Source organism: Salvelinus namaycush, chromosome 2 (genome assembly GCF_016432855.1).
Source record: "Salvelinus namaycush isolate Seneca chromosome 2, SaNama_1.0, whole genome shotgun sequence".
Lineage (NCBI taxonomy): Eukaryota > Metazoa > Chordata > Actinopteri > Salmoniformes > Salmonidae > Salvelinus > Salvelinus namaycush.
Genome location: NC_052308.1, coordinates 60,103,766 through 60,126,367, shown reverse-complemented (window position 1 = coordinate 60,126,367; position 22,602 = coordinate 60,103,766). Strand labels below are relative to the sequence as shown.

At 43.4% G+C, this 22,602-nt stretch overlaps 1 protein-coding gene across 3 annotated transcripts in view; it reads right to left on the bottom strand.

Annotated features, from left to right (window-relative positions):
• Window positions 1-22,602, bottom strand: part of LOC120065226 (signal-induced proliferation-associated 1-like protein 2) — a 102,962-nt gene that overhangs the window by 17,978 nt on the left and 62,382 nt on the right. For all 3 annotated transcript variants that reach the window (XM_039016035.1, XM_039016044.1, XM_039016052.1), the window contains exons 8-15: window positions 21,929-22,508; window positions 17,353-17,627; window positions 12,616-12,831; window positions 8,328-8,477; window positions 6,303-6,400; window positions 5,538-5,635; window positions 3,809-4,227; window positions 418-642 (exon numbers count right to left, since the gene is read on the bottom strand). In XM_039016035.1, coding sequence (XP_038871963.1) covers window positions 418-642; window positions 3,809-4,227; window positions 5,538-5,635; window positions 6,303-6,400; window positions 8,328-8,477; window positions 12,616-12,831; window positions 17,353-17,627; window positions 21,929-22,508 — 2,061 coding nt within the window. The remainder of the gene's footprint in view (window positions 1-417; window positions 643-3,808; window positions 4,228-5,537; window positions 5,636-6,302; window positions 6,401-8,327; window positions 8,478-12,615; window positions 12,832-17,352; window positions 17,628-21,928; window positions 22,509-22,602) is intronic.

Genomic DNA, 22,602 nt, shown 5'->3' with positions numbered 1-22,602 from the left:
ACCTGTCTAAAATGGGTAGGTTAATATGGCAGTATGACTTGCAACCTTTTCAACAGGACCAAAGCAGACAGTTTGTCAGCGCGCCATCTTTCTTTCCAGTTCAGTTAACTTCACGAAGAAAGACCTTTTGAGGGCCGAAGCCTCGCTTGCGAGGTCAACCTGGCCAAAGGTTAGCAGGAAAGTACTAGTAAAGTTGACAAGCGTACCTACTTGTGGCTTCTTTATTAAAATAGGACGACGGGCTATATTTCAACGGTTTACTGAGAGTCGAGGCTGGAAACTTGTCAGTGGGAGGGAGAAAAAGGATGTGTGGCACCGGCAACTATTATGATGCTGTAGAACATTGACAGTGCTCTAGGAGCAAGTTTTATGTCCAAGTAAGAATACAACTCCACAAAACACTGCTTATTTACTCACCTGTAGTCTTTTGGCCTGCCCAGATCCTCCATTGGAGAGCCATCCTCGGCTTTCTTCCAGCCAATCAGATACTCTTTGCCTGGTGATTGGCGGGCGTGGACGGCAGCATTAAGCCCCACCCCTGTCACCATGCCGCCGGAGGAGACGATGTAGACTTTGGAAGAGTCAACCGAGGTGGAGGTCTTAGGACCACGTTCCGAGGGGCTGCCAGAGTGCCGTGAGCCACTAGGGAAACAGAGACAGAAACATGTGATCACAGTTGGCCAATTACGTCAAATATGAGTGGCTACCAAAAATCCACGGTTTGGGGTCAGTCCATTTTATATCAGTCAAGTCATGGGATAATCAGGAGGGATAACTCCCCTCCTGAATTGAACTGACCCAAACCCTGCTACCCATATCAGTGGTTCTCCTCACGATGGGCACTGTGTGGTTCTCGGAGCAGGTTTTGATCCCATCTCATATGACTCCACTAGCCTACTACAGCAGAATTCATGCCAACCCTGCCTATGCGGACAACATAGTGATGATACCAATTGGGGCATGATGACACTGCACTGGTGCCGCTGGCAGCGAAGGGCAAATGTGTCACACCTCATTAAATGCTGCATTGTGCCCACTGCGGGGGAGGCAGGATCATGCCATGGCCACAGTGAGCCTGCCACAACATGGCAGACCGGTCATCACCTTTTAGCATAATCTTGTTCCCAGACACTTTCGCCCCAAATGCACGTCTGGTGGACCAACACATCCAACTCGGCCTTCATTAGCCAATACAGAGAGCCTGGAGAAACACCCAGCGCACAGGCATTTGTTAAAATCGGCTTAATCTACCAACCAATCGTCTCCCAGAACACTTTCCCCTTAACCCTCCCCGTACACTAGCACACCATAAGCACAGAGCCACACCACGCAGTCGTGTAAATGACAAATACATTGCTCAGTAGAGTACTTCCATGACCTAAAATGGAGAACGTGACGTCGCCGCTCAGACTGAAACAGCATGAAAATTAAGACTATTATCTAGTCCCATCTGACCCAAAAATGGAGGTACTGGTGTCACCTCTCAGCCTGGCCCAGCAGGAAACTGCAGAGTTGGGCTCATCCCGTCTGACCCCGTAATGGAGGGCAGGAAACTGTAAACTCTATTATATTCGGTCTAACTCAAAAACGAAGGACATGAAATGTTGGAAAGGTAACCTTGACTCCAGGCTACTGTGCACAAGCTTGGAGAGGAAGTACAAAAATAATGGATTGGGAATCCGGTGGGGAGATTCTGTGACGATGACGACATGGGGGTTTTTGCTTAGTAGCTGGCTACTTTAGCTGCGTCATTATCGATGCTGATGTACCTGGTGTCTATGTGAATAAACGTTTTTATTGTGCAGGCACAGCCTTGCAACAATTACCTATTTAGCCTTACAGTAGTGGACTAGCCATCTGGAGCACCAAAATGGCTAACACTACAGGGGAATCATGTCAGCTCTATTTATTACATTACTATCTGCAACGTTCCAAACATTTCCTTTCACGAACACAGCCCAGACAGTATACAAATGAACCAGAGAGTCATAAGTGAGAGTGAACCAAGTAGCATGGAGAAAAACTAGAGGGAGCAGTGGCTCCCGTTCACGAGAAGTTGAGCTAGCTATAAAGAGAAGTCCGCTTAGGAAAACTCCCAAATCAACATGGAAAAGTAACACCACAACACCCTTACCACACAAAAAAAAAACGCTAAGGTGGGGTCGGAAAGTTAAGAGACAAAAAAAAAGTCCCTCGAGTCAGATGCAGCCAAATGTAGGAAATTAACCGACTTATTCAGTAGTGCTGCTACTAGTGGTAGTGCTAACGTCAACGTGCATGTAGCCCATGCCAAGGGGGATGCCACAGGCCCTGGACAAAGAGTTCTAGCAGAAGTAAAGGACAGTGACAGCCGATGATTGTGAGCATGGCACAAGCAAAAGTCAGTGCAGCCGAAGCGGTAGGCAAAGGGGATCCAGGGCAGGGAGGGAGACATGGATAACACAACATCAATATTGGGCTAACTAACTAACTATAGCAGTAACATGATGCCAGTCAGACAGTTTCTTGATTAATGTGCATGCCAGCCATAGTCATTTCAAGCCCTATTCCTCAACTTTAGTTGAATAGGAACTACAACATATTATATTTCATATTTTAATCATATTTTTTACTATGTACTTATGTGTATGCGACCAATAAATTGGGATTTGACTAATGACAATAGTAGGGCTTCAAACAAACACATTAAGCAGATGTTATTGCGGGTGTAGTGAAATGCTTGTAAAGTCAGCCTTTGACACAGCACAGCCGCCTTTTCTCTATTAATTTTATGATGATTAATTCCGACTAGAAAAGCTATTGTTTCCACTACGTTGCTATATTTATAAATCTGTAGCTAAAACTATGAATACAACTGAATTTGTGTGCTGAGCTAGAGGAAAGTGAGCTGCTGAGAAAGCTACTCTTCCAATAAGTTCGCCAAGGACATTTGTCTATAACTTGCTTACTTACCATTCACTTTACACCCAAAATGCAGGTGTCTTTTTTACTGGTTCACTGTGTAGTAGTGTTGTCTACTACTTTGACATAGCGAAGCCAGCCAGTGCTCGGTCTCGCTGAGTATTTTAGCTATTATACATTCTCTGTTTTACGCTCGGCTTCAGATGATGGGATGTTGTTCAATCATGACAATTCAGAATGTGTCCTGTAGAACTCTTATAACAGTCTACAGTATGTGAGTTCTGTACCACTATAGTACTGCATTTGTGTACAGTAGCTGTGATGCAGGTGGTGGTATTAGGGCCTGGTGTGTGTACACGTGTGTGCGTCGGCAGTGGAATATCCGCGGGCTGGTTGTGGTGGGCCAGTCTAGGTCAAAGTCCAGGGACGTTTTTTGTCCCAGTCCGTCCCTGCTTACTCATCGTGCCAATGTGTAATGTGTGTACATGCCTAGAGCAAAAATAACTCACATCCAATAATGACAGACATTGAAAACAGGCGCAGTTTGACCTCACATTATGAAGTGTCATTGGGAGTGGTTGAATTGAAATGAAAAGGTACCAGAACTGATTTCAATTGTACAGTACCAGGGTTCATTTTAGAGTGAATATTCTACAATATAATCCGATAATCAAGCAGAACAACATTTCAGATGCTGGTACTCTGTATCGGTGAGCCGTGGCCACAATTCAAGCACTGGTCACTGGTCAGACAAAAGGGATCCAGTCAGCCTCTTGGTGTAGGGAGAAGTTACCCCTAGACGCTGATCGTAGGTCAGGTTTGCGATTTCCCCACTAATGGACTAGGGGATGGGAAGCTGATCCTAGATCTGTACTTAGGGGAACTTTATCTTGGAGTCACACCTTACCTGGACATGGAGGAAATCTCGCTCAGGTCGCCCAGGCTCCCGTCCGTTACGTGCCCAGCCGAAGTGGCCTGGGTGCTGTAGCCTTGTGACGTCAACCCTTCTTCCGGTGTCCCCGCTCCGTGATAGCCCCCCGTTCCGGAGTACTCCACTACCCACTGCTCCCCTCGGGCATCCTGGGGGACTGGTCGGCCGGCCGAGACCCCCGGTACGCCACCTCCGCTGCAGCCAGGTAGAGGGGGAGGCGGCGGGGGCATGCAAGTCACCGTGTCGATGCCGCTGTCGGTGGACGCGCCCTTGATGTAGATGAGGCCCAGGGCATCGGGGTCCATGGGATCGCCCGAGCCGAAGCGCTTGTCGTCGCTGCTGCCACTGGAGGCATTGCTGGAGAGAGTGTTGCTGCTGGAGTGACTGGAGCCAGACTGGGAGATCAAACACAACAATAGTTAGTGGTTAGCGGCATTCATTTGTGTCTGAAAATTAACGGTCAAATCCTTGCTTCCTCCGGCCTTGTTTCCTCAGTTCCTCTCAAAGCGCATTGGAGTAAAGGATCCAAGACCCCTCCCTCAGACATCCAATGAGCTTTGAGAGGAATTGAGGAAACAAGGATTTCGGCAACTAGTATACATTAAAAAACGATGATACATAAGCTATGTATCCTTACGCCACAATTCAATCAAATCTCAGATATAGCGGAAAAACACATTGTGGGTTTATTCACCGGTTCGGGAATATATTAACCGCTTAAAACTTTAGCATTATGGAATTGGGACCCTGGGAATGTTTGGCAGCCTTTACAGTGCATATGAAACTTTAATGCGGTCTGCATAGGGAGACAAATACATTCTACCCCTCTTCCTGTTCATCAGCAAAAGCAGCAGCATCCCCTCAAGCTTCAAACGTTGCAATATTTTTCCAGGGCCAATTGTTGGGATGCTTCCTCATTCATAGTAATATTAATGAAAAAAATAATGCACATGAATCGATATTCACCATGCGTCGCCATTACTTTCAATACACATTTCAATTGATTTCAGATTAGGTGGTGGGGGGGGGGGGGGTAGTACAGGAGAATAAATCCAAAGCGACAGCAAAAACGTCACCACCGACAAGGGTAAGCTGACCTAATCTAGCCTGATCCGTCAAGGACGAGAGGAGGCGGGCCTCGATCCCTGCAGGCATAGCGCTACACACCATGGTACTGTGTAGGCTTGGGGCTGTATGGGTAACCGAGCCGTTCTCTACTGCTAGGTGCGACCCTAAAGATCAGATGACAATATGTACGGTATCATGGCCTATCATGGCCCATCTGTCAAGGGTGTCGTGTTGCAGTCCAAACCGACCATGCATGTTGCTAGTAGGGGATAAGGTGCTCTGGGAGCGCATAGGTAGGTCTACCAAAGCCTTTGTCGATTGACGAGACAAAGTCCTATGGGATATATTCACCAAATGGCCATGATGTTTTGTCATTGGTTTCATATGAAACCAATGAAACATATGATTTATTTATTTAAAGGGTCTTACAACTAACTGATTTTGTCCTGAAACAGTGTTACAAGACATACTTCCCATTGACGCTCAAATGTAGGCTATTGCATGACATGACAGACGCAACAAACTAACCCAAATGCAACATGACAAGAAAAAAGCATTACATTGTAAAATCAAAGTCAACCTGGCAACCCTCATTAAACATTAAAATAACTAACTCTTTCCAAGTATGAGTACTCACATGTTGGTATTTATTGGGGGAGTCCTTTGCTCCTTGTCTCGGCTGGCTTCTCTCCCTCATGTTCAGAATCTTCGTGGAGGGATGGTGCCACTTGGCCTCTGCAAAAGAGGAAGACAATTTGTGATAATTATATCTCAAAGAAAACTATCTCATTAAAATACTTGTGGTACAATTTCTACGATACTGTCCATTAGAATTGATGTCAGGTCAACTCTTCATATATACATATATATATACATATACATATATATATATATATAGGACTTGAACTGGGTCATATTCACTACGAACCAAATGGAAGCAAACAGATTAAAGTGGGGAGGGACTACCTGAATGTGTCCAATAAGAAACGCTTGTTTTCATTTCCCATTGCAAAACCTTTTACTACAGTGTGAACTAATGAATATGACCCTAGTTGCCATTACTGCCATTTATTCAATGCAGTTCCTGAAATTCCCCCAAAATTAATTGGAATGGCAATTACTTAGTCATTCTATTTTAAGGTACAGGCTATGAAAGCACATTTGTCATTTGTTGACATCACAACATGACACGTTTGGTAAAACTTAAATGTGAATGACAATCTTGAATCTGTAAGAATGACAGTTAATATTGCTTTCTGTTTTGTCTGTCTCCAGCGGACCTTTTTGCTGCATTTCTACTGACTGTCTCTTTCATAGCACAGTTGATGATATTGGTGATTACATGATGATGCTTATGATGGTGATGATGATGATGCTGGTGATGAAGAAGAGTAACCCATACCTGCAGACTTGGTCCTCTCCAGCTTGGGCTCCCCCTCTCTCCGGCCCTCTCCCTCCTTGTCGCTCGGCTGGTCCAGGTGCAGTGCAGGGGACTGGCATCTACAGGTGCACGAAAGAAGAATAGGACATAAAGCTAGAGGTATCAGCAAACTGGTTTAAAACTTCAAAAGAGGGAGGCAAGATATGACGTCTTTGTTGAACATTCTAACTATGAAGACAGTCAGTCAGTGACGCGCAGGTCAGCCATTTGTTTTGTTGTTGCTCGAACAGACTCAGTTTTTTTTCTCAACTGACCCGCACCTGCATGATCCAATGTAGAGCTGCCAGATCCTACCACAGGGGTTGACAACCCTGGTCCTGGAGTGACGTAGGCACTTCCTGTTTTTGATGTAACCGACCTGGGAGACCAGGTGTTTTGAATTTAGGCAACCATTTAACTGACCAATTACCTCAGTTGGTTAGGTGTGGTACCTAGTTGGAGCAAAATCCTGCAGTGTCTGCGGCACTCCAAGAACAGGGTTGCCTACCCATGCCTCACCTAATCACAACTGTATCAACTTTCAATGCAATAAGTATGTCAAATGAGAATTGTTGTCCTAAACTCATGCCTCAAAGGGAAAAGAGAATGCTAACCAGCATATCATGGCTCCCAAACATTACAATTGAGAAAATGGGTTTAAATGAATCTTCTCCCACAGCATCCTCAATGCCATTGATTTGCGTTGGAACCTTTAAAGTGCATTGTAATCCTTATCCACCCCACTTCCTGCTTTTCGCACCACTGGCCATTGTTTCACTGTTCCTCACCACTTGGCTAGTCACACTGAGCTATTTCAAACCTTTCCCTTGGTGTGTAACAGTATCCGTTAAACTGTGGCTGCCCAGACACATTTCCACAATGTGTCTGGATGCTGTGGGGATATTGAAGGAATGCCTTGCAACCTGAGAGCCTGGGTCCGGCTGGGGCCTCTGGCCTGGCGACTATAGACTTGTCTGGACTGCAGAAGGTCAAGGAATGGGGTCCTGGAAGAACCAGGATGGGGGGGGGGGGGGGGGGGGGGGGTGGTAATGGCATTGTTCTGTCCTAGATAGAGGAGACGGCCTATCATATGACACACGACTGGTCCTACTACATATACTGAATATATGGGTCACTGTATTGAATCTATACACTATGCTGAATATATGTAAAGCACTTTGTGACAATGGCGGAGGTAAAACGTGCTTTTAAAATAACTGGGATTGAAGTTGATTGATTCAGATACACTATTGGTCACGGTGAATGCTGAACAGTTATGAAAATCGCTTTGGATAAAAATGCTAAATGACCATAGTATTATTATTATGGTCCTCTTTCTGTATAGATTATGTGCCGTCTATGCACAGGAGGGGATAGTCTGGTTTAAGAGGGTTGATAGGAGTGTAAATATGAATTGAACTTTCGATGTAAATACGTAGACTGTTGCACTTTTCATATGATTTTTAATTGTGCATTATGCTGCGTTTCTATGTATTATGTACTTTGTCTTTTTAAAGCACATGTCCAAATGAATATCCCCCTGTTGGGATAATAAAGTCGATCTAATCTAGGAGCAAAGAAAAGCACCTTATTGGATGACAGCCATCTCTCCCATTCATTTGTGCTTGGGGTCTGTAGATTTCGCCAACAGATGCCATCAAATATGGACTTTTCTTTCTTTTTCTTTCTTTTCTATTTTGAGGAACGTAAAAATCTATCAAACTTTGATTTTGGACTGAACTATCCCTTTAAACTGATAGGTGGGCGGGGTCTCTACTTTTGGTACTATTCCATCGGCACCATTGCCCCAGACAAGCTCAATCAAGCGCAGATACAGTATTTGAATATTATTGTACTCAAACCCAGTCTGCTGTGTATGTAACTCTCCATCGAGTGGCCGAGGCATGAGGTTGAGAGTGTCTTAAAATGTACACCATAGTGGTCCTAAAATATACACCATAGCTGTCATAAAATGTGCATTGCAGCGCTGTGCCCTAATGCACTTACCCGTTAATGTATCCAGCCTTCTGGGACCAGGTGCCACAGGGTCCGGGGTCACTGGACGTGGACTGGTTGCTGGGGGAGCTGCAGTACAGTTGTCCAGGTTCCCGACTGCTACAGGAGGCCGTAGGGGATATCTCATATTCTTGCAGTACCCTGAAAACCACAAAAGAACGTTTAGGGGACGTTTAACCAAAACGGGCCTCGACCGCCAAAGTGCCCCACCTGTAGGCTACAGCTTCAATGGCCCTGTTGAATGGGAAGGGTTAGTTGTTAGTTGGATTCTCAAAAAGGGCCACACACTCCAGATCTAAGGAAACACGTTGACTGTACCTAGCAGACAAAACTAAATTGCCCACTGGGTGGGTCACTTTGGATAAACACATCTGCTAAACGACCATCTTATCACTCATGTTATTCTCAAAGAGCCTTCATGTCAATACAACTCATCACCTAGTCTGGACATATGATACATGTGCTCCTGATGTCTGTTTGTTTTGTGTATCCTCATGTGCATTGTGCCAAAGGTCAAATTACACAGTGTAGATAAGATGTTTTCTTTTTTATTGTTCGATACTGACAATACAAATAGTAGTTCAACCATTAGACAGTGACGATAAAGAGCAACTGGACTACTAGAATCTCATCCATTTATGAAGAGTGTTTGGGGAAATACTAGGGGAACATAGCGTAAGTCCGCAGTTAGGCAAGGCGTTATTCTTAGCCTGAACAGACTGTTCCAAGCCTCCGTGAGAGTGGGAGACGCTCGAGCCTCCGACTCGTGAAACTCGACTCTCCCGCCGGCCCGGGAGGAACGCTGAGCCCCCGAAAAAAAAACACAGAATCCCGGATCATATGGAAAAGCTGAGATGGGATCGTAAATGTGCAATGGGTAAGCGAGCGTAATAGAGGGTATATATTGTAGGGCGGGGAGTAAGGGATGAGGTGGTGTGAAAGGGAGGATAATTGTGCATATTCAGCAGCTTTGGAGCAGGCCTGCTTCGCAAGGCGTTGGCAGCTGCAAATTGAGTCCCACTCCCTCTTAATTAGCTGGCGAAGCTCCAACTAGGAGTGGAAGCCACAAAGTGTTTGAATTCAAACAACCCCCGCACAAACATATGCAGTGTCTCCATGTCTTGCTTCCCCTTAGGAAAACATGTCACCGTAAGGGTTCCATTGTACTACCTCGGAGTCTATCACGTCTGTTTTCTCTGTAGAACCCAGACAAAGTGTCACATATGACAAATACGGTATGGTAAAAGGGTGCGGGAAATGTAATGTTACGTGAATCATAAACCAGAAACCGGATGCTCGCCCATTTTGACTCCAATGCTGCCCACAGTTGTGTCAATAAGGAAACATAGCTTTCACATGGATTCACCTGGTCAGTCCATGTCATGGAAAGAGCAAGTGTTCACAATATTTTTGTACACTCAGTGTAGACTTGTAACGTCTTTCATACAGACATTTACAAGGACACTCCAATCTGAAAATAGAGTTTTGACTCCTGAGAGGACAATCTATGCCAGAATCATTCCTGTGAAACCATTGACTAGAAAGGAATCACTTCATCTCAATTTTCCGCCACGATAAGGAAAAATGACAGCCAACAGGCTGTGCTTTTCTTTTTACAAAAGGTCAAACTCATCCCACAAAAATGCACTACTCCCACATATACACAATCATACCGGTATGCTTGCATGCACACACACAGTTGTCACACAGTTGTAAAAGGACATGCACACACTGATTAGATGAAACACCACACACACGCATGGCATGGACACACACACGCGTTCAACCTGATGCACCCTTGCATAGCTGACATGTAATGCAACACTACCCGAAAGACCAGTGCTGAGGTAGCCTTACTGTCGCTGTGTGTGTGTGTGTGTGCGCGCGCGTGCGTGTACAGGCGATCGAGGACAGACCACAACAGAGGGGCAGTGCAAGGCTGCAAACAAGAGCCTCAACACTCAGGAGCTCAATAAAACATTCACATGCCTTGACGCCCTGCTAGCTAACCCCACAGCCCCCCGCCCTCAACCCCTCACCATCTTCCATGCTGTGTGCCAAGTTCAGTAACATGGGAGGTCGATCCTCATAGACAGAGTGAAAAAGTAGATGCTTATGGAGTGATATTAGTGCCAACAAAATGAAACATTTCATAATACAAATTCTGATAAATACTCTGTTGCCAGAAAAAAATCATCCATAAAACATGACCAAACATAAGGGCAAAAACAAAAAAAATAGGAAAAACCTTAGTCTCTTCTGTTTGTTTTTCTGTTAGTATTATATCAAGTGCCAAAGAGTGCTTATCATCTACATTCAGCATTGATTCAGTTGTTTTTTCTAGTTCTGGTACCCACTTTTTTGTGTGTGCAAATACCATCTGAAGCAATGTCTGTGAGAAACACTGCTTTAAGTATAGTAGCTACAGTATGTTAGAGTTTGAATTAGAGTTGGGTCGAGTTCATTAGGGATCAACGGTAGAAAACAGACAAACAGGGATGGTTTACCTAGACTTGTCAAATAACAAAAGCTCATTCCTGTTTTCCATTGCAAATCGTTTTAAAACACTCAGTTGCTTTCCCTAATGAACATGCCCCTTCCCCCATCTTGTTTTTCTTCCCTGCAGAGCAGTCTCAGTTTCCCAGTCATGTATTTGCCACTTAATTTTATGCTAATCACATTACAAAAACCTTGACCTCATTATGCACGGCCTATGCTAATGTCGTGCAGTGTCAGTGATACTAAGGATAGAGGTGCCATTGTGTCCGTCGGGAAAATTATACAATTTCACTAACAAAAACAGGTCAGCAATGAGTCCTATTCAATTATTAGTACAGGTCCTTGGGAGGAGTCAGACATGATTGGTCAGCAAATCTGTATATGTATATGAAATCTGAGTGAATCTTTATGCCAAGCAAGGAAGCATGTTTGATGTAATATACACTACCATTCAAAAGTTTGGGGTCACTTAGAAATGTCCTTGTTTTTGAAAGAAAAGCACATTTTTTTGTCCATTAAAATAAACATCAAATTGATCAGAAATACAGTGTAAACATTGTTAATGTTGTAAATGACTATTGTAGCTGGAAACGGCAGATTTTTTTTGTAATATCTACATAGGCGTATAGAGGCCCATTATCAGCAACCATCATTCCTGTGTTCCAATGGCACGTTGTGTTAGCTAATCCAAGTTCATCATTTTAAAAGGCTAATTGATCATTAGAAAACCCTTTTGCAATTATGTTAGCACAGCTGAAAACTGTTGTTCTGATTAAAGAAGCAATAAAACTGGCCTTCTTTAGACTAGTTGAGTATCTGGAACATCAGCATTTGTGGGTTCGATTACAGGGTCAAAATGGCCAGAAACAAAGTACTTTCTTCTGAAACTCGTCAGTCTAATCTTGTTCTGAGAAATAGAGGTTATTCCATGCGAGAAATTGCCAAGAAACTGAAGATCTCATACAACGCTGTGTACTACTCCCTTCACAGAACAGCGCAAACTGTCTCTAACCAGAATAGAAAGAGGAGTTGGAGGCCCCGGGGCACAACTGAGCAAGAGGACAAGTACATTAGTGTGTCTAGTTTGAGAAACAGACACCTCACAAGTCCTCAACTGGCAGCTTCATTAAATAGTACCCGCAAAACATCAGTCTCAACGTCAACAGTGAAGAGGTGACCGGGATGCTGGCCTTCTAGGCAGAGTTCCTCTGTCCAGTGTCTGTGTTCTTTTGCCCATCTTAATCTTTTTTTATTGGCCAGTCTGAGATATGGCTTTTTCTTTGCAACTCTGCCTAGAAGCCTAGGAGTGATGGTTGCTGATAATTGGCCTCTGTAGATATTCCATTAAAAATCATCCGTTTCCAGCTACAATAGTCATTTACAACGTCTACATATTTTAAATGGACAAAACATTTTATTTTCTTTCAAAAACAAGGACATTTCTAAGTGACCCCAAACTGTTGAACGGTAGTGTACCTCAAGTTTCTTTTGGTGACACACTTTGAGCATGATTATGAGTGTCAAAGGCAGGGATACTCAAATCTGGTCTCCAGATTTTGGTCTCCAAGTACTGCTGGTCTCCAAGTACTGCTGATGTAAATTCTTCGCTCTAAGACAGTGCTCGTGAGTGGAATCTCTAACCAACCAGTGACAATGAGTTTACTCTGTTCGAAAAGAAAACCGGCAGCACTTTGACCCTCCAGGCTAAAATTTGAGTACCTCTGATCTAGGGCATTTGAACTATGAGTCAATGAAGATGGAGGTGGGTGCTGAGGTGTACCTGGTCCCGTCCTGTTGCTTCCTGTCGAAGGAGGTGCTGCGGGAGATGGCCCCCTGGGCGTAGTGGAACATCTGCTGCCCAGGGCTGGGGCCCTGTGTGGGGGAGCCCCGGGACATGGACGGGCCGCCACCCGGGGCGGTCGAGACGCGGTGCCAGCCGGCAGCCGTGGTGGTCTTGTACTCCACCACGGGGACGCGGTACATCTCCGAGCAGCTCCTGACAGAATAAATCAAAAGACACATTAGCAATTCAGCATCTTACAAAACAATCTTAAAACGGTAAAGTACATGTACTTACATTATACTGTAAGAGCATGAGTAAGTGTTGTTACTGTGTTATTAAGTGCATCTAATGTAAAAAGTGTGAATCCTCTTTCTTGCCAAATAGGCTATACTGTAAGTCAATGGGAGAGTTAAGTTGAGATTTGGCAGATGGACTGCATTTTAAGAGTTAGGTATTTTGAGATTTTTCACTGCCCGATACATTTTTCCTCAAACCTCACTAATTGATATGTCCATTTCCAAACTGGTATAGCCCCGTTCCAACTCTTTCTTGCTTGATTTAAACGTCAGAATATAGTATTAACCCAATATTCTGAGTGCAAACTTCCCATTGCATTTGGGACCAGTCGCTGCTAACTTGTGTCCAACTTCATCCCAATTTACTGCTACTTTGCTACAGTTAAATATGTAAAAAATTTGCTGATGGATATGAGCTGCATTGACTAAGCCTGTGGCCGATTGAAATCAATAACACTGGTATTAGTATTTTTTTGGATCCCCGCTAGCGGTTGCGAAAGCAGCAGCTACTCTTCCAGGGGTCCACACAAAACAGAACATTAATAGACAACATTGATTAATTTAACAAGCCCATTAGGTCATGACTACAGAGATCATTAGCTTTGAACTAGCCAAGTCCCAAAAGGCATCATATTTCCTACTCTGAACAAAAATATAAACACAACATGTAAAGTGTTGGACCCATGTTTCATGAGCTAAAATAAAAGATCCCAGAAATGTTCCTAACGCACATACAGTACAAAACTATGGATAATGTTCTCTCTTTCACCCTGCTTGGTTCCTGTTAAAACATGATTTGGCAAGTCTCAAGTTCTCAACACAAGAGTTCACCAACCAACCCAACGACTACCTTGGAATGTCCCAAGAAAATTGGCACAGCACGAAAACCCGGTCTTGATTCATACATGTTGGCCCAGTCTCAAATGGCACAGGCCCATAGGGCTATGGACAAAAGTAATGCGCTACGTACGCTGAACAAAAATAAAAAATGCAACAATGTCAAAGATTTTACTGAGTTACAGTTCATATAAAGAAAAAAAATCGGTCAACTGAAATAAATTCATTAGGCCCTAATCTATGGATTTCACATGACTGGGAATACAGATATGAATCTGTTGCTCAAAGGTACCTTAGAAAAAAGGTAGGGGCGTGGATCAGAAAACCAATCAGTATCTGGTGAATTTGCCTCATGCAGTGCAACATCTACTTCACATAGAGTTGATCAGGCTGTTGATTGTGGCCTGTGGAATGCTGTCCCACTCCTCTTCAATGGCTGTGCGAAGTTGCTGGATATTGGCGGGAACTGGAACAAGTTGTCGTACACATCGATCCAGAGCATCCCAAACATGCTCAATAGGTGACATGAACACTGAGTACGGCAGTACCGCCATAACTTGATTGATGTGACGGCTAACATGTCCTGACATGTCCTTTTGCGGCCTTTTATGCATTCTAGTAGAGTTAAATAGTTACACACACACAGCGGTCTACGGCACTGCATCTCAGTGCAAGAGGCATCACTACAGTCCCTGGTTCGAATCCAGGCTGTATCACATCCGGCCGTGATTGGGAGTCCCATAGGGCGGCCCACAATTGGCCCAGCATCATCCGGGTTTGGCCGGGGTAGGCTGTCATTGTAAATAAGAATTTCTCTTAACTGACTTACCTAGTTAAATAAAAGGTTGCACAGACACATACACCAAAAAGTTATTTTGTTGGAATTTACGTATGTCCCCATTACCAGTAAAACATAATCAAAACCTATTTCTTTCACTTACTTGCTGTGCTGTTTCATTGTACATTTGTTTAGTCGTTTCATTCTCAACCAGGATTTCATCATACATGTCAAGCAGTGAAGTTTTAGCTCTGTACGTCCATGATCTCTCTTCCTCGGTGCGCACTGTCACTGTGTCCGTTTCCATCTTGTCCAGCAGTGTATGTAACGTTTCACGTAAACCCTGTTTCTTGTCTGCATCGAAGTAGCAGTCCTTGTACCTAGCATTGAGCATGGTGGTGACACAGTAAAGAAGCTCAGAGAGAATACCACCGAATGGCTTATTCCCAGCCTCGAGTACTTTTGTACGTTTTAACCCCACGGTCTGTGACAGCAGTTTTGTTGAGCAGGTGTTGCAATGCCATGACAGAGGGTATCATGTCTGCTGCAGATGCAGTTGAGCTTATTTCTCGAGTGGCGCTAGGAGTGTGTTCATGTTTCCAAGTTTCAAACATGTTCTCAAATGCCATTGAAATGGCAGCAGCGGTATGAGAACCAGCACGTTCTTGAGCATGCAATACAGCTTTCCACAGTACGACATCCTGGTCGGCCCATTGTGCTGTCAGACTCAGCATGCTCATGGGACTGACATCGCTGGTCCAAATGTCAGTTATGATGCCCATAACAAGTAGCATAATGAGATCCATTATCTTGGGTTTTAATGGATTTCGCCTTTGAGTTGTCTCGCTGAAATTTTCTTACTCTTTCAAATGACTGCTCGACTTGAATTTGTTTAGCTGTTGGAAGTGTGCGCTTAGTATTTTTCTGCTTTTTTTCCTGTGTAGCGCTATATTTGTGGCGTCATTACGTCATCTACTTACGTTATATATGTATGCACTTCAGTTTGACATCGGTTTTGCACATCGGTGTTAACTTCTCTAGGGTAGGGGGCAGCATTCGGAATTTTGGATGAAATGCATGCCCAAATTAAACGGCCTGTTTCTTGGGCCCAGAAGATATGATCTGCATATAACTGGTAGATTTGTATAGAAAACACTCTAAAGTTTTCAAAACTGTTAAAATAGTGTCTGTGAGTTTAACAGAACTGATTTGGCAGGTAAAAACCTGAGAAAAATCCATTCAGGAAGTAGTTTTTTTTTTGGTTTGTAGTTTTCTATTCAATGCCATTACAGTATCCCTTGACTTAGGACTCAACTTGCAGTTTCTATGCCTTCCACTAGATGTCAACCGTCTTTAGAATGTGTTTCAGTCTTGTATTCTGAAAAATGAGGAAGTAAGAGCAGTCTGAATGAGTGGACCCTAAAGTTTCACGGAGCTTTTTCCTGCGCAAGAGTGCGTTTCTTGTTTACATTTTATATTGACGATGTTATTGTCCAGTTGAAATAGTATCGATTATTTAGGCTAAAAACAACCTGAGGTTTGAATATAAACATCGTTTGACATGTTTCTATGAACTTTACGGATACAATTTGGATTTTTTTGTCTTCCTGTTTTGACTGCGTTTCAGCCTGTGGATTACTGAAGAAAACGCGCGAACAAAACGGAGGTTTTTGGGTATAAATAGACTTTATCGAACAAGAGGAACATTTATTGAGTAAATGAATGTCTGCTATATGAATCAAAGGTAAGGGATTCATTTTATCTCTATTTCTAAATTGTGTAACTGTTCTATCTGGCTGGCTACTGTTTGTAATGATTTGTCTTGTGGGCTATGTTCTCATAATCGTAATGTATGCTTTCGCCGTAAAGCATTTTTAAAAATCTGACACCGTGGTTGGATTCACAAGAAGTTAATCTTTAAACCTATGTAAAATATGTTTTGTTTTCTGAATTTTTATAATGAGTATTTCTGTATTTGAATTTGGCGCCCAGCAGTTTCACTGGCTGTTGAAGTGGTGGGACGCTACCGTCTCACGTGCCCAAGAGAGGTTAAACTAGACATCAGGCCGATGCCGATGTTGGCATTTTTAGCTAATATCGGCCGATTCCGATATGCTCGCCGATATATCGTGCATCCCCAATTTACATCCCTGTTAGTGAGCATTTCTCCTTTGCCAAGATAATCCATCCACTTGACATATGTGGCATATCAAGAAGCTGATTAAACAGCATGATATTTACACTGGTACACCTTGTCCTGGGGACAATAAAAGGCCACTCAAAAAATGTGCAGTTTTGTCACACAACACAATGCCACAGATGTCTCAAGTTGAGGGCGTGTGCAATTGGCATGATGACTGTAGGAATGTCCACCAGAGCTGTTGCCTCACAATCACAGACCACGTGTAACCACGCCAATCCAGGACCTCCACATCCAACTTCTTTACCTGCGGGATCGTTTGAGACCAGTCACTCTGACAGCTGATGAAACGGAGGAGCATTTATGTTTGTAATAAAGCCCTTTTGTGGGGAAAAACTCATTCCGATTGGCTGGGCCAGGTTCCCAAGTCCCATGCCCACCCATAGCTGCGCCCCTGCCCAGTCATGTGAAATCCATACATTAGGGCCTAATACATTTATTTCAATTGACCGATTTCCTTATATGAACTATTACACAGTAAAATCGTTGAAATTGTTGCATGTTGCGTTTACATTTTTGTTCAGTGAAAGAATAAAACAACGCTTGGGACAGATGTTTTTGTAAGAGCTATTAAGCTTAGTTTAAGTTAAGTACAAAGAAGGAGGAAGTGGTGTTTAACCTACCTCCTGGGTGTGCCGTCCTCATGGGGCTGGACGATGACCACACTGACCGTGTTGGACGTGCGCAGCAGGTCGATCATCTGCTCGTGGGACAGTGTGGCCACGGCCACCTTGCAGATCTCCATCAGCCGGCTGCCCGGACGGAGACCCACCTGCCAGGCGAAGCCGAAGGGCTCCACGTCTGCCACCACACCCTCGAAGTTGACGTGGAATCCCAGCTGGCCCAAACCGTTCCGCCGGAGGGTCATCTCCACTGTCTCGCAGCCCCGGGTGACAATCTAGGGCGACATGACCAAGAGAGTAAATTTCAGCCTACTTTGATCTAATGGCTTTATTAGGGTTTATCCATGTTGGTAACTGTTTTGAAAAGTTATGAGCATTACCTTATAAGGCCTAATGTAGATCAACCTTTACCCCAGTTAAAGTTGCTAATTTCTGCCTCTCCGTGAGGTTGTGGTTTGACCTAATCCACACAAATACAAAACCTTAATAGCACCGAAGCTGATGAGATCTTAAATTATTATCCCTTTCCATTGTAAAGTTGGTTGAAAAGACTAAGGCCTCCATTCAATAAAACTTGGCAACAAAAACAAAATATAGTCCAAACGTGGCCTGAGCTGGCCTCTTGAAGTGCAGGAAACAGTTACAGGATTTGACAAAAAAAGTTTGCCATCAACAGGAGAAATACCTAGATAATTTCAGAATAAACCAGCCAATCGCACAATGTCAAGCTCTGCAGAGATTAGGGTCGTCACGATGCCAAAGGTTAAAAAATACCAGCTCTGTTTGGAGTGGCAACGTGTCACTATTTTTATCCAGACTCCCCAGTTCTTCACCACTTTTTAGCATCTTAAAACTTCTTTGGGATAGGTGGGACGGTAGCGTCCCACCTGGCCAACATCCGGTGAAATGGCAGAGCGCCAAATTCAAATTAAATTACTATAATATTAACCTTTTCTCAATAGGGGGTGCTGTTGGCACTTTGTAATAATTTTGTTCCCAAATTAAACTGCCTCGTACTCAATTCTTGCTCGTACAATATGCATATTATTATTACTATTGGATAGAAAACACGCTCTAGTTTCTAAAACCGTTTGAATTATATCTGTGAGTAAAACAGAACTGGAGTTAGAGCAATTTTCCTATGAGGACGTGAGAATGCTGAATTCTGCTGGCTGTTCTGAGGTCGGTTTATAAATTTGCCTGTCTTCTATTGGTTGAGATGCACTGCATACGCCTTCCCCTGGATGTCAGCGAATAGTGAGAATTGAAATGGAGTTGCTAGGCAGATCTGAGAGCTTATAAATGGGCTGGGAACGTGGGGTCCGTCCTTTGTTCACTTCGCCAGGACGCAGAAAGGACCTCTGGGTGTCGTTATAGAAAGCTCCCTTTATAGCCCTTAGATATATCCGGCTCTGTTTTTATTCGATATAGGTGTTAAAGACATCATAATGTTGTTATTTTAAACCGAGTTATATCAGTTTATATCATTATATTGCGATTTTCGGATATTTATTTATGCTGTGTTTTAGTGAGTTGGGCACGTCTTTGCCACATGGCTAATGTTTACTGCTAATTCCAACGTTGAAGGCGGCAATCTACAACCGAGCAACGATTCTTTTGGACAAAGGACACCTTGCCCAAGATTCTGATGGGAGCTCATCAAAAAGTAAGAAGTATTTATGATGTTAATTCGTTGTTCTGTTGGAAAATGTAAAAATACTATTCCGCCATTCATTTCGGTGCGGTCTCGCTTTAACCCACGCTGTATGTCGTAGTAACGTTAATTTTAAAAATCTAACACAGCGATTGTATTAAGAACTAATGTATCTTTCATTTGCTGTCCAAGCTGTATTTTTTTGTCAAGTTTATGATTAGTTACTGATTAGAATAGGTGCCTCTCCCAAGATTTCTCCCGACATATTGTTGGCAGCTTGGCTACTATTGTCATTGTATAACCACGATTTGTGCCGCTAAATATGCACATTTGCGAACAAACTCTATATGTATTGTGTAATATGATGTTATAGGACTGTCATCTGAAGAAGTTTGAGAAGGTTAGTGAAAAAATTAATATCTTTTGCTGGTTTATACGTTATCGCTATTGTTGGCTTGAATCAATGCTGTTGTGTGGTTGGCTATTGTAGTAAGCTAATATAATGCTATATTGTGTTTTCGCTGTAAAACACTTAAAAAATCTGAAATATTGTCTGGATTCACAAGATCTGTGTCTTTCATTTGCTGTACGCTGTGTATTTTTCAGAAATGTTTTATGATGAGTATTTAGGTAGTTCACGTTGGTCTCTGTAGTTATTCTAGTTGTTTTGGTGAGAGTTGTGATGGTGGCTGCAATGGTAAACTATGATTTATACCTGAAATATGCACATTTTTCTAACAAAACATATGCTATACAATAAATATGTTATCAGACTGTCATCTGATGAAGTTGTTTCTTGGTTAGTGGCTATTTATATCTTTATTTGGTCGAATTTGTGATAGCTACCTATGCAGGAAAAAAATGGTGGAGTAAAAAAAGTGGTGTCTTTTGCTAACGTGGTTAGCTAATAGATTTACATATTGTGTCTTCCCTGTAAAACAGTTTAAAAATCAGAAATGATGGCTGGATTCACAAGATGTGTATCTTTCATCTGGTGTCTTGGACTTGTGATTTAATGATATTTAGATGCTAGTATTTACTTGTGACGCTATGCTAGGCTATGCTAGTCAGCTTTTTTTACTGATGGGGGTGCTCCCGGATCCGGGATTGTGATGAAGTAGAAGTTAAACTTTCATGAAATCACAAGTGCAATACTTCAAAATAAGGCTTAACTTGTTGTTAAGGTGTCAGATTTCAAAAGGCTTTATGGCGAAAGCAAACCATGCGATTATCTGAGGACAGCGTCCAGCACACAAATGCATAACAAATCATTTTCAACCAGGGAGTTGCGACACGGAAGTCAGAAAAAGCAATATAATATATGCCTTACCTTTGAAGATCTTCTTCTGTTGGCACTCCAAAAGGTCTCAGTTACATTACAAATGGTCCTTTTGTTCGATAAATTTCTTCTTTATATCCATAAAAACTCAGTTTAGCTGGCGCGCTTCAGTCAATAATCCACTCGGTTTCCATTGGTCAAAATGAATCCCAAACGTTACCAATAAACTTATCCAAACAAGTCAATTAACGTTTATAAATCAATCCTTAGGTACCCTAATACGCAAATAAACAATACCAATTTAAGACGGAGAATCGTTATTGTCTTTACCGGAGATAAACAAAAAGAACGCTCTATCTCGACCATGCGCATGGAAACACTACAGCCAAAATGGGAGCCTTTAGAAAAACGACTTCTTCTCCCTCATATTTCCAAAAACCAGCCGGAAACTTTTTCTAAAGACTGTTGACATCTAGTGAAAGCCCTAGGAAATGCAATCGGGCACGATTTCGCCCTAAAGTGCCAGCCATTGAAATCAATTTTTGGGGGGATGGTTTGTCCTCGGGGTTTCGCCTGCCATTTCAGTTCTGTTATACTCACAGACATTATTTTAACAGTTCTAGACATTTTAGAGTGTTTTCTATCCAAATCGACCAATTATATGCATATCCTAGCTTCTGGGCCTGAGTAGCAGGGAGTTTACTTTGGGCATGCTTTTCATCCGGACGTCAAAATACCGCCCCCTATCCCAAAGACGTTTGAGGCGAATGGTATTGTGACAACCCTAGCAGAGGCTTTAGACACCTTTGGATAATCCCATTTAACCGAAATGAAAAGGGCTTGGGATAGAGAGCTCAGAGACACCCGACCCCATACGACCTCTCGTCTCCCCCTAAATAATACAATTATCAACCAAATGACTCAATCAATTCGTGGGAAAAAAGCAGGAGGAAAGTACACGCCCCGGCAGGCCTTTATTACCACCAGTGATTCAAGAACAGTAACTTATAACAACAAACATATTGTTGTGAGGCTGAGGTAAAGTGGCAGTATAATGGGGGACATCTGCTGACCTGCTGGCTAAACTGCTGTGACTTGGGCTGGCTCGCAGGACTTGAGTAATCATCTCACTGCAGTGTTCACCCATAGTAAACTATTTAGCTTAACAAGATCTTTCCACATCAGATCTTTTACAGAGCTGATCTGACTGGTCAAAATACAAATTAGTTAGAAGAAAAAAAATCTTAATTGGGATGCCTGTCGAAACGCAGCCAAATACTGAGGTACAAGGTTTTATGCAAGTGTCTTATGATACTTATGTATCAGGCAGAGGTGGCCAATCTCTCTGGGCCAGTGTGGGTACAGCCAAGCAGTAACAAAACCAAGTGATCAACTAAACCTAGTCTTCAGTAAATACGTGGAGAAGTTGAATCAGATATGTTCCTTGTGGGTCCGATTGACGATCCCTGGTTTAAACATTGAGGCGTGGTTTCCTGGACACAAATTAAGCCTCGACTAAAAATCATTCTCAATGGAAAATCTTAATTGAAAATGCTTTTTAGTCCAGGATTAGGCTTAATCTGTGTACAGGATGTGTAGCACTGAATTATGTTGTCTTTAAGCCTCCCACAAAACCTTCTTACCTCCAACCTCTGCATGATCTCCCGGACGTCGTCCCAGCATCCTTCCTGCGTGGAGAACACCACACACTCGCCTCGCTCGTAGAAAAGCCGGACGCTCCCGGATGTTGAGCTCCAACCGAGGACGTCGCGGCAGTAGCAGTTGAACACCACCTCCTTGGACGCCTCTTCGATCAGCACCACAAACTCATTGGAGACGGCCAGCAAGCAGCCAATGTCTGCTGACTGGCCAAAGTCCCGGGCCACCACAGCCCAAGTGACCGCCCCGTAGCTCTGGAGGTGGGCGTTGCGCCGGGGTCGGCTGCGCTCCTTCTTCTTGACACCCAATGAGATGAAGCTGAACTTGGCCGCCGAAGAGTCGACGGGGGTGGCGCTTACAAAGTTCTCGGCCAAATCCTTCAGGTACTCTTGGCGCGTGCGCATGGCCATGGCGCGGAACTTGTCCGACTTATGCACCGCATTCTCGCCGTTCATCATCTTGGCCAGGAGGAAGTCCCGGAACATGGCCGACTTTGGGAAGAACACCCCCTGGGGGATAGGAGGACCGAAGGCAGGCACGTCTTTACATCTGGTGACCGCCACACTAAAAAAATAAAGACAAACAGCCATTTTAATCCCTCTGTCGTTTTGCTTCATAATCTTTTCTAAGTAACACAAATAGGTCATAACAATACATT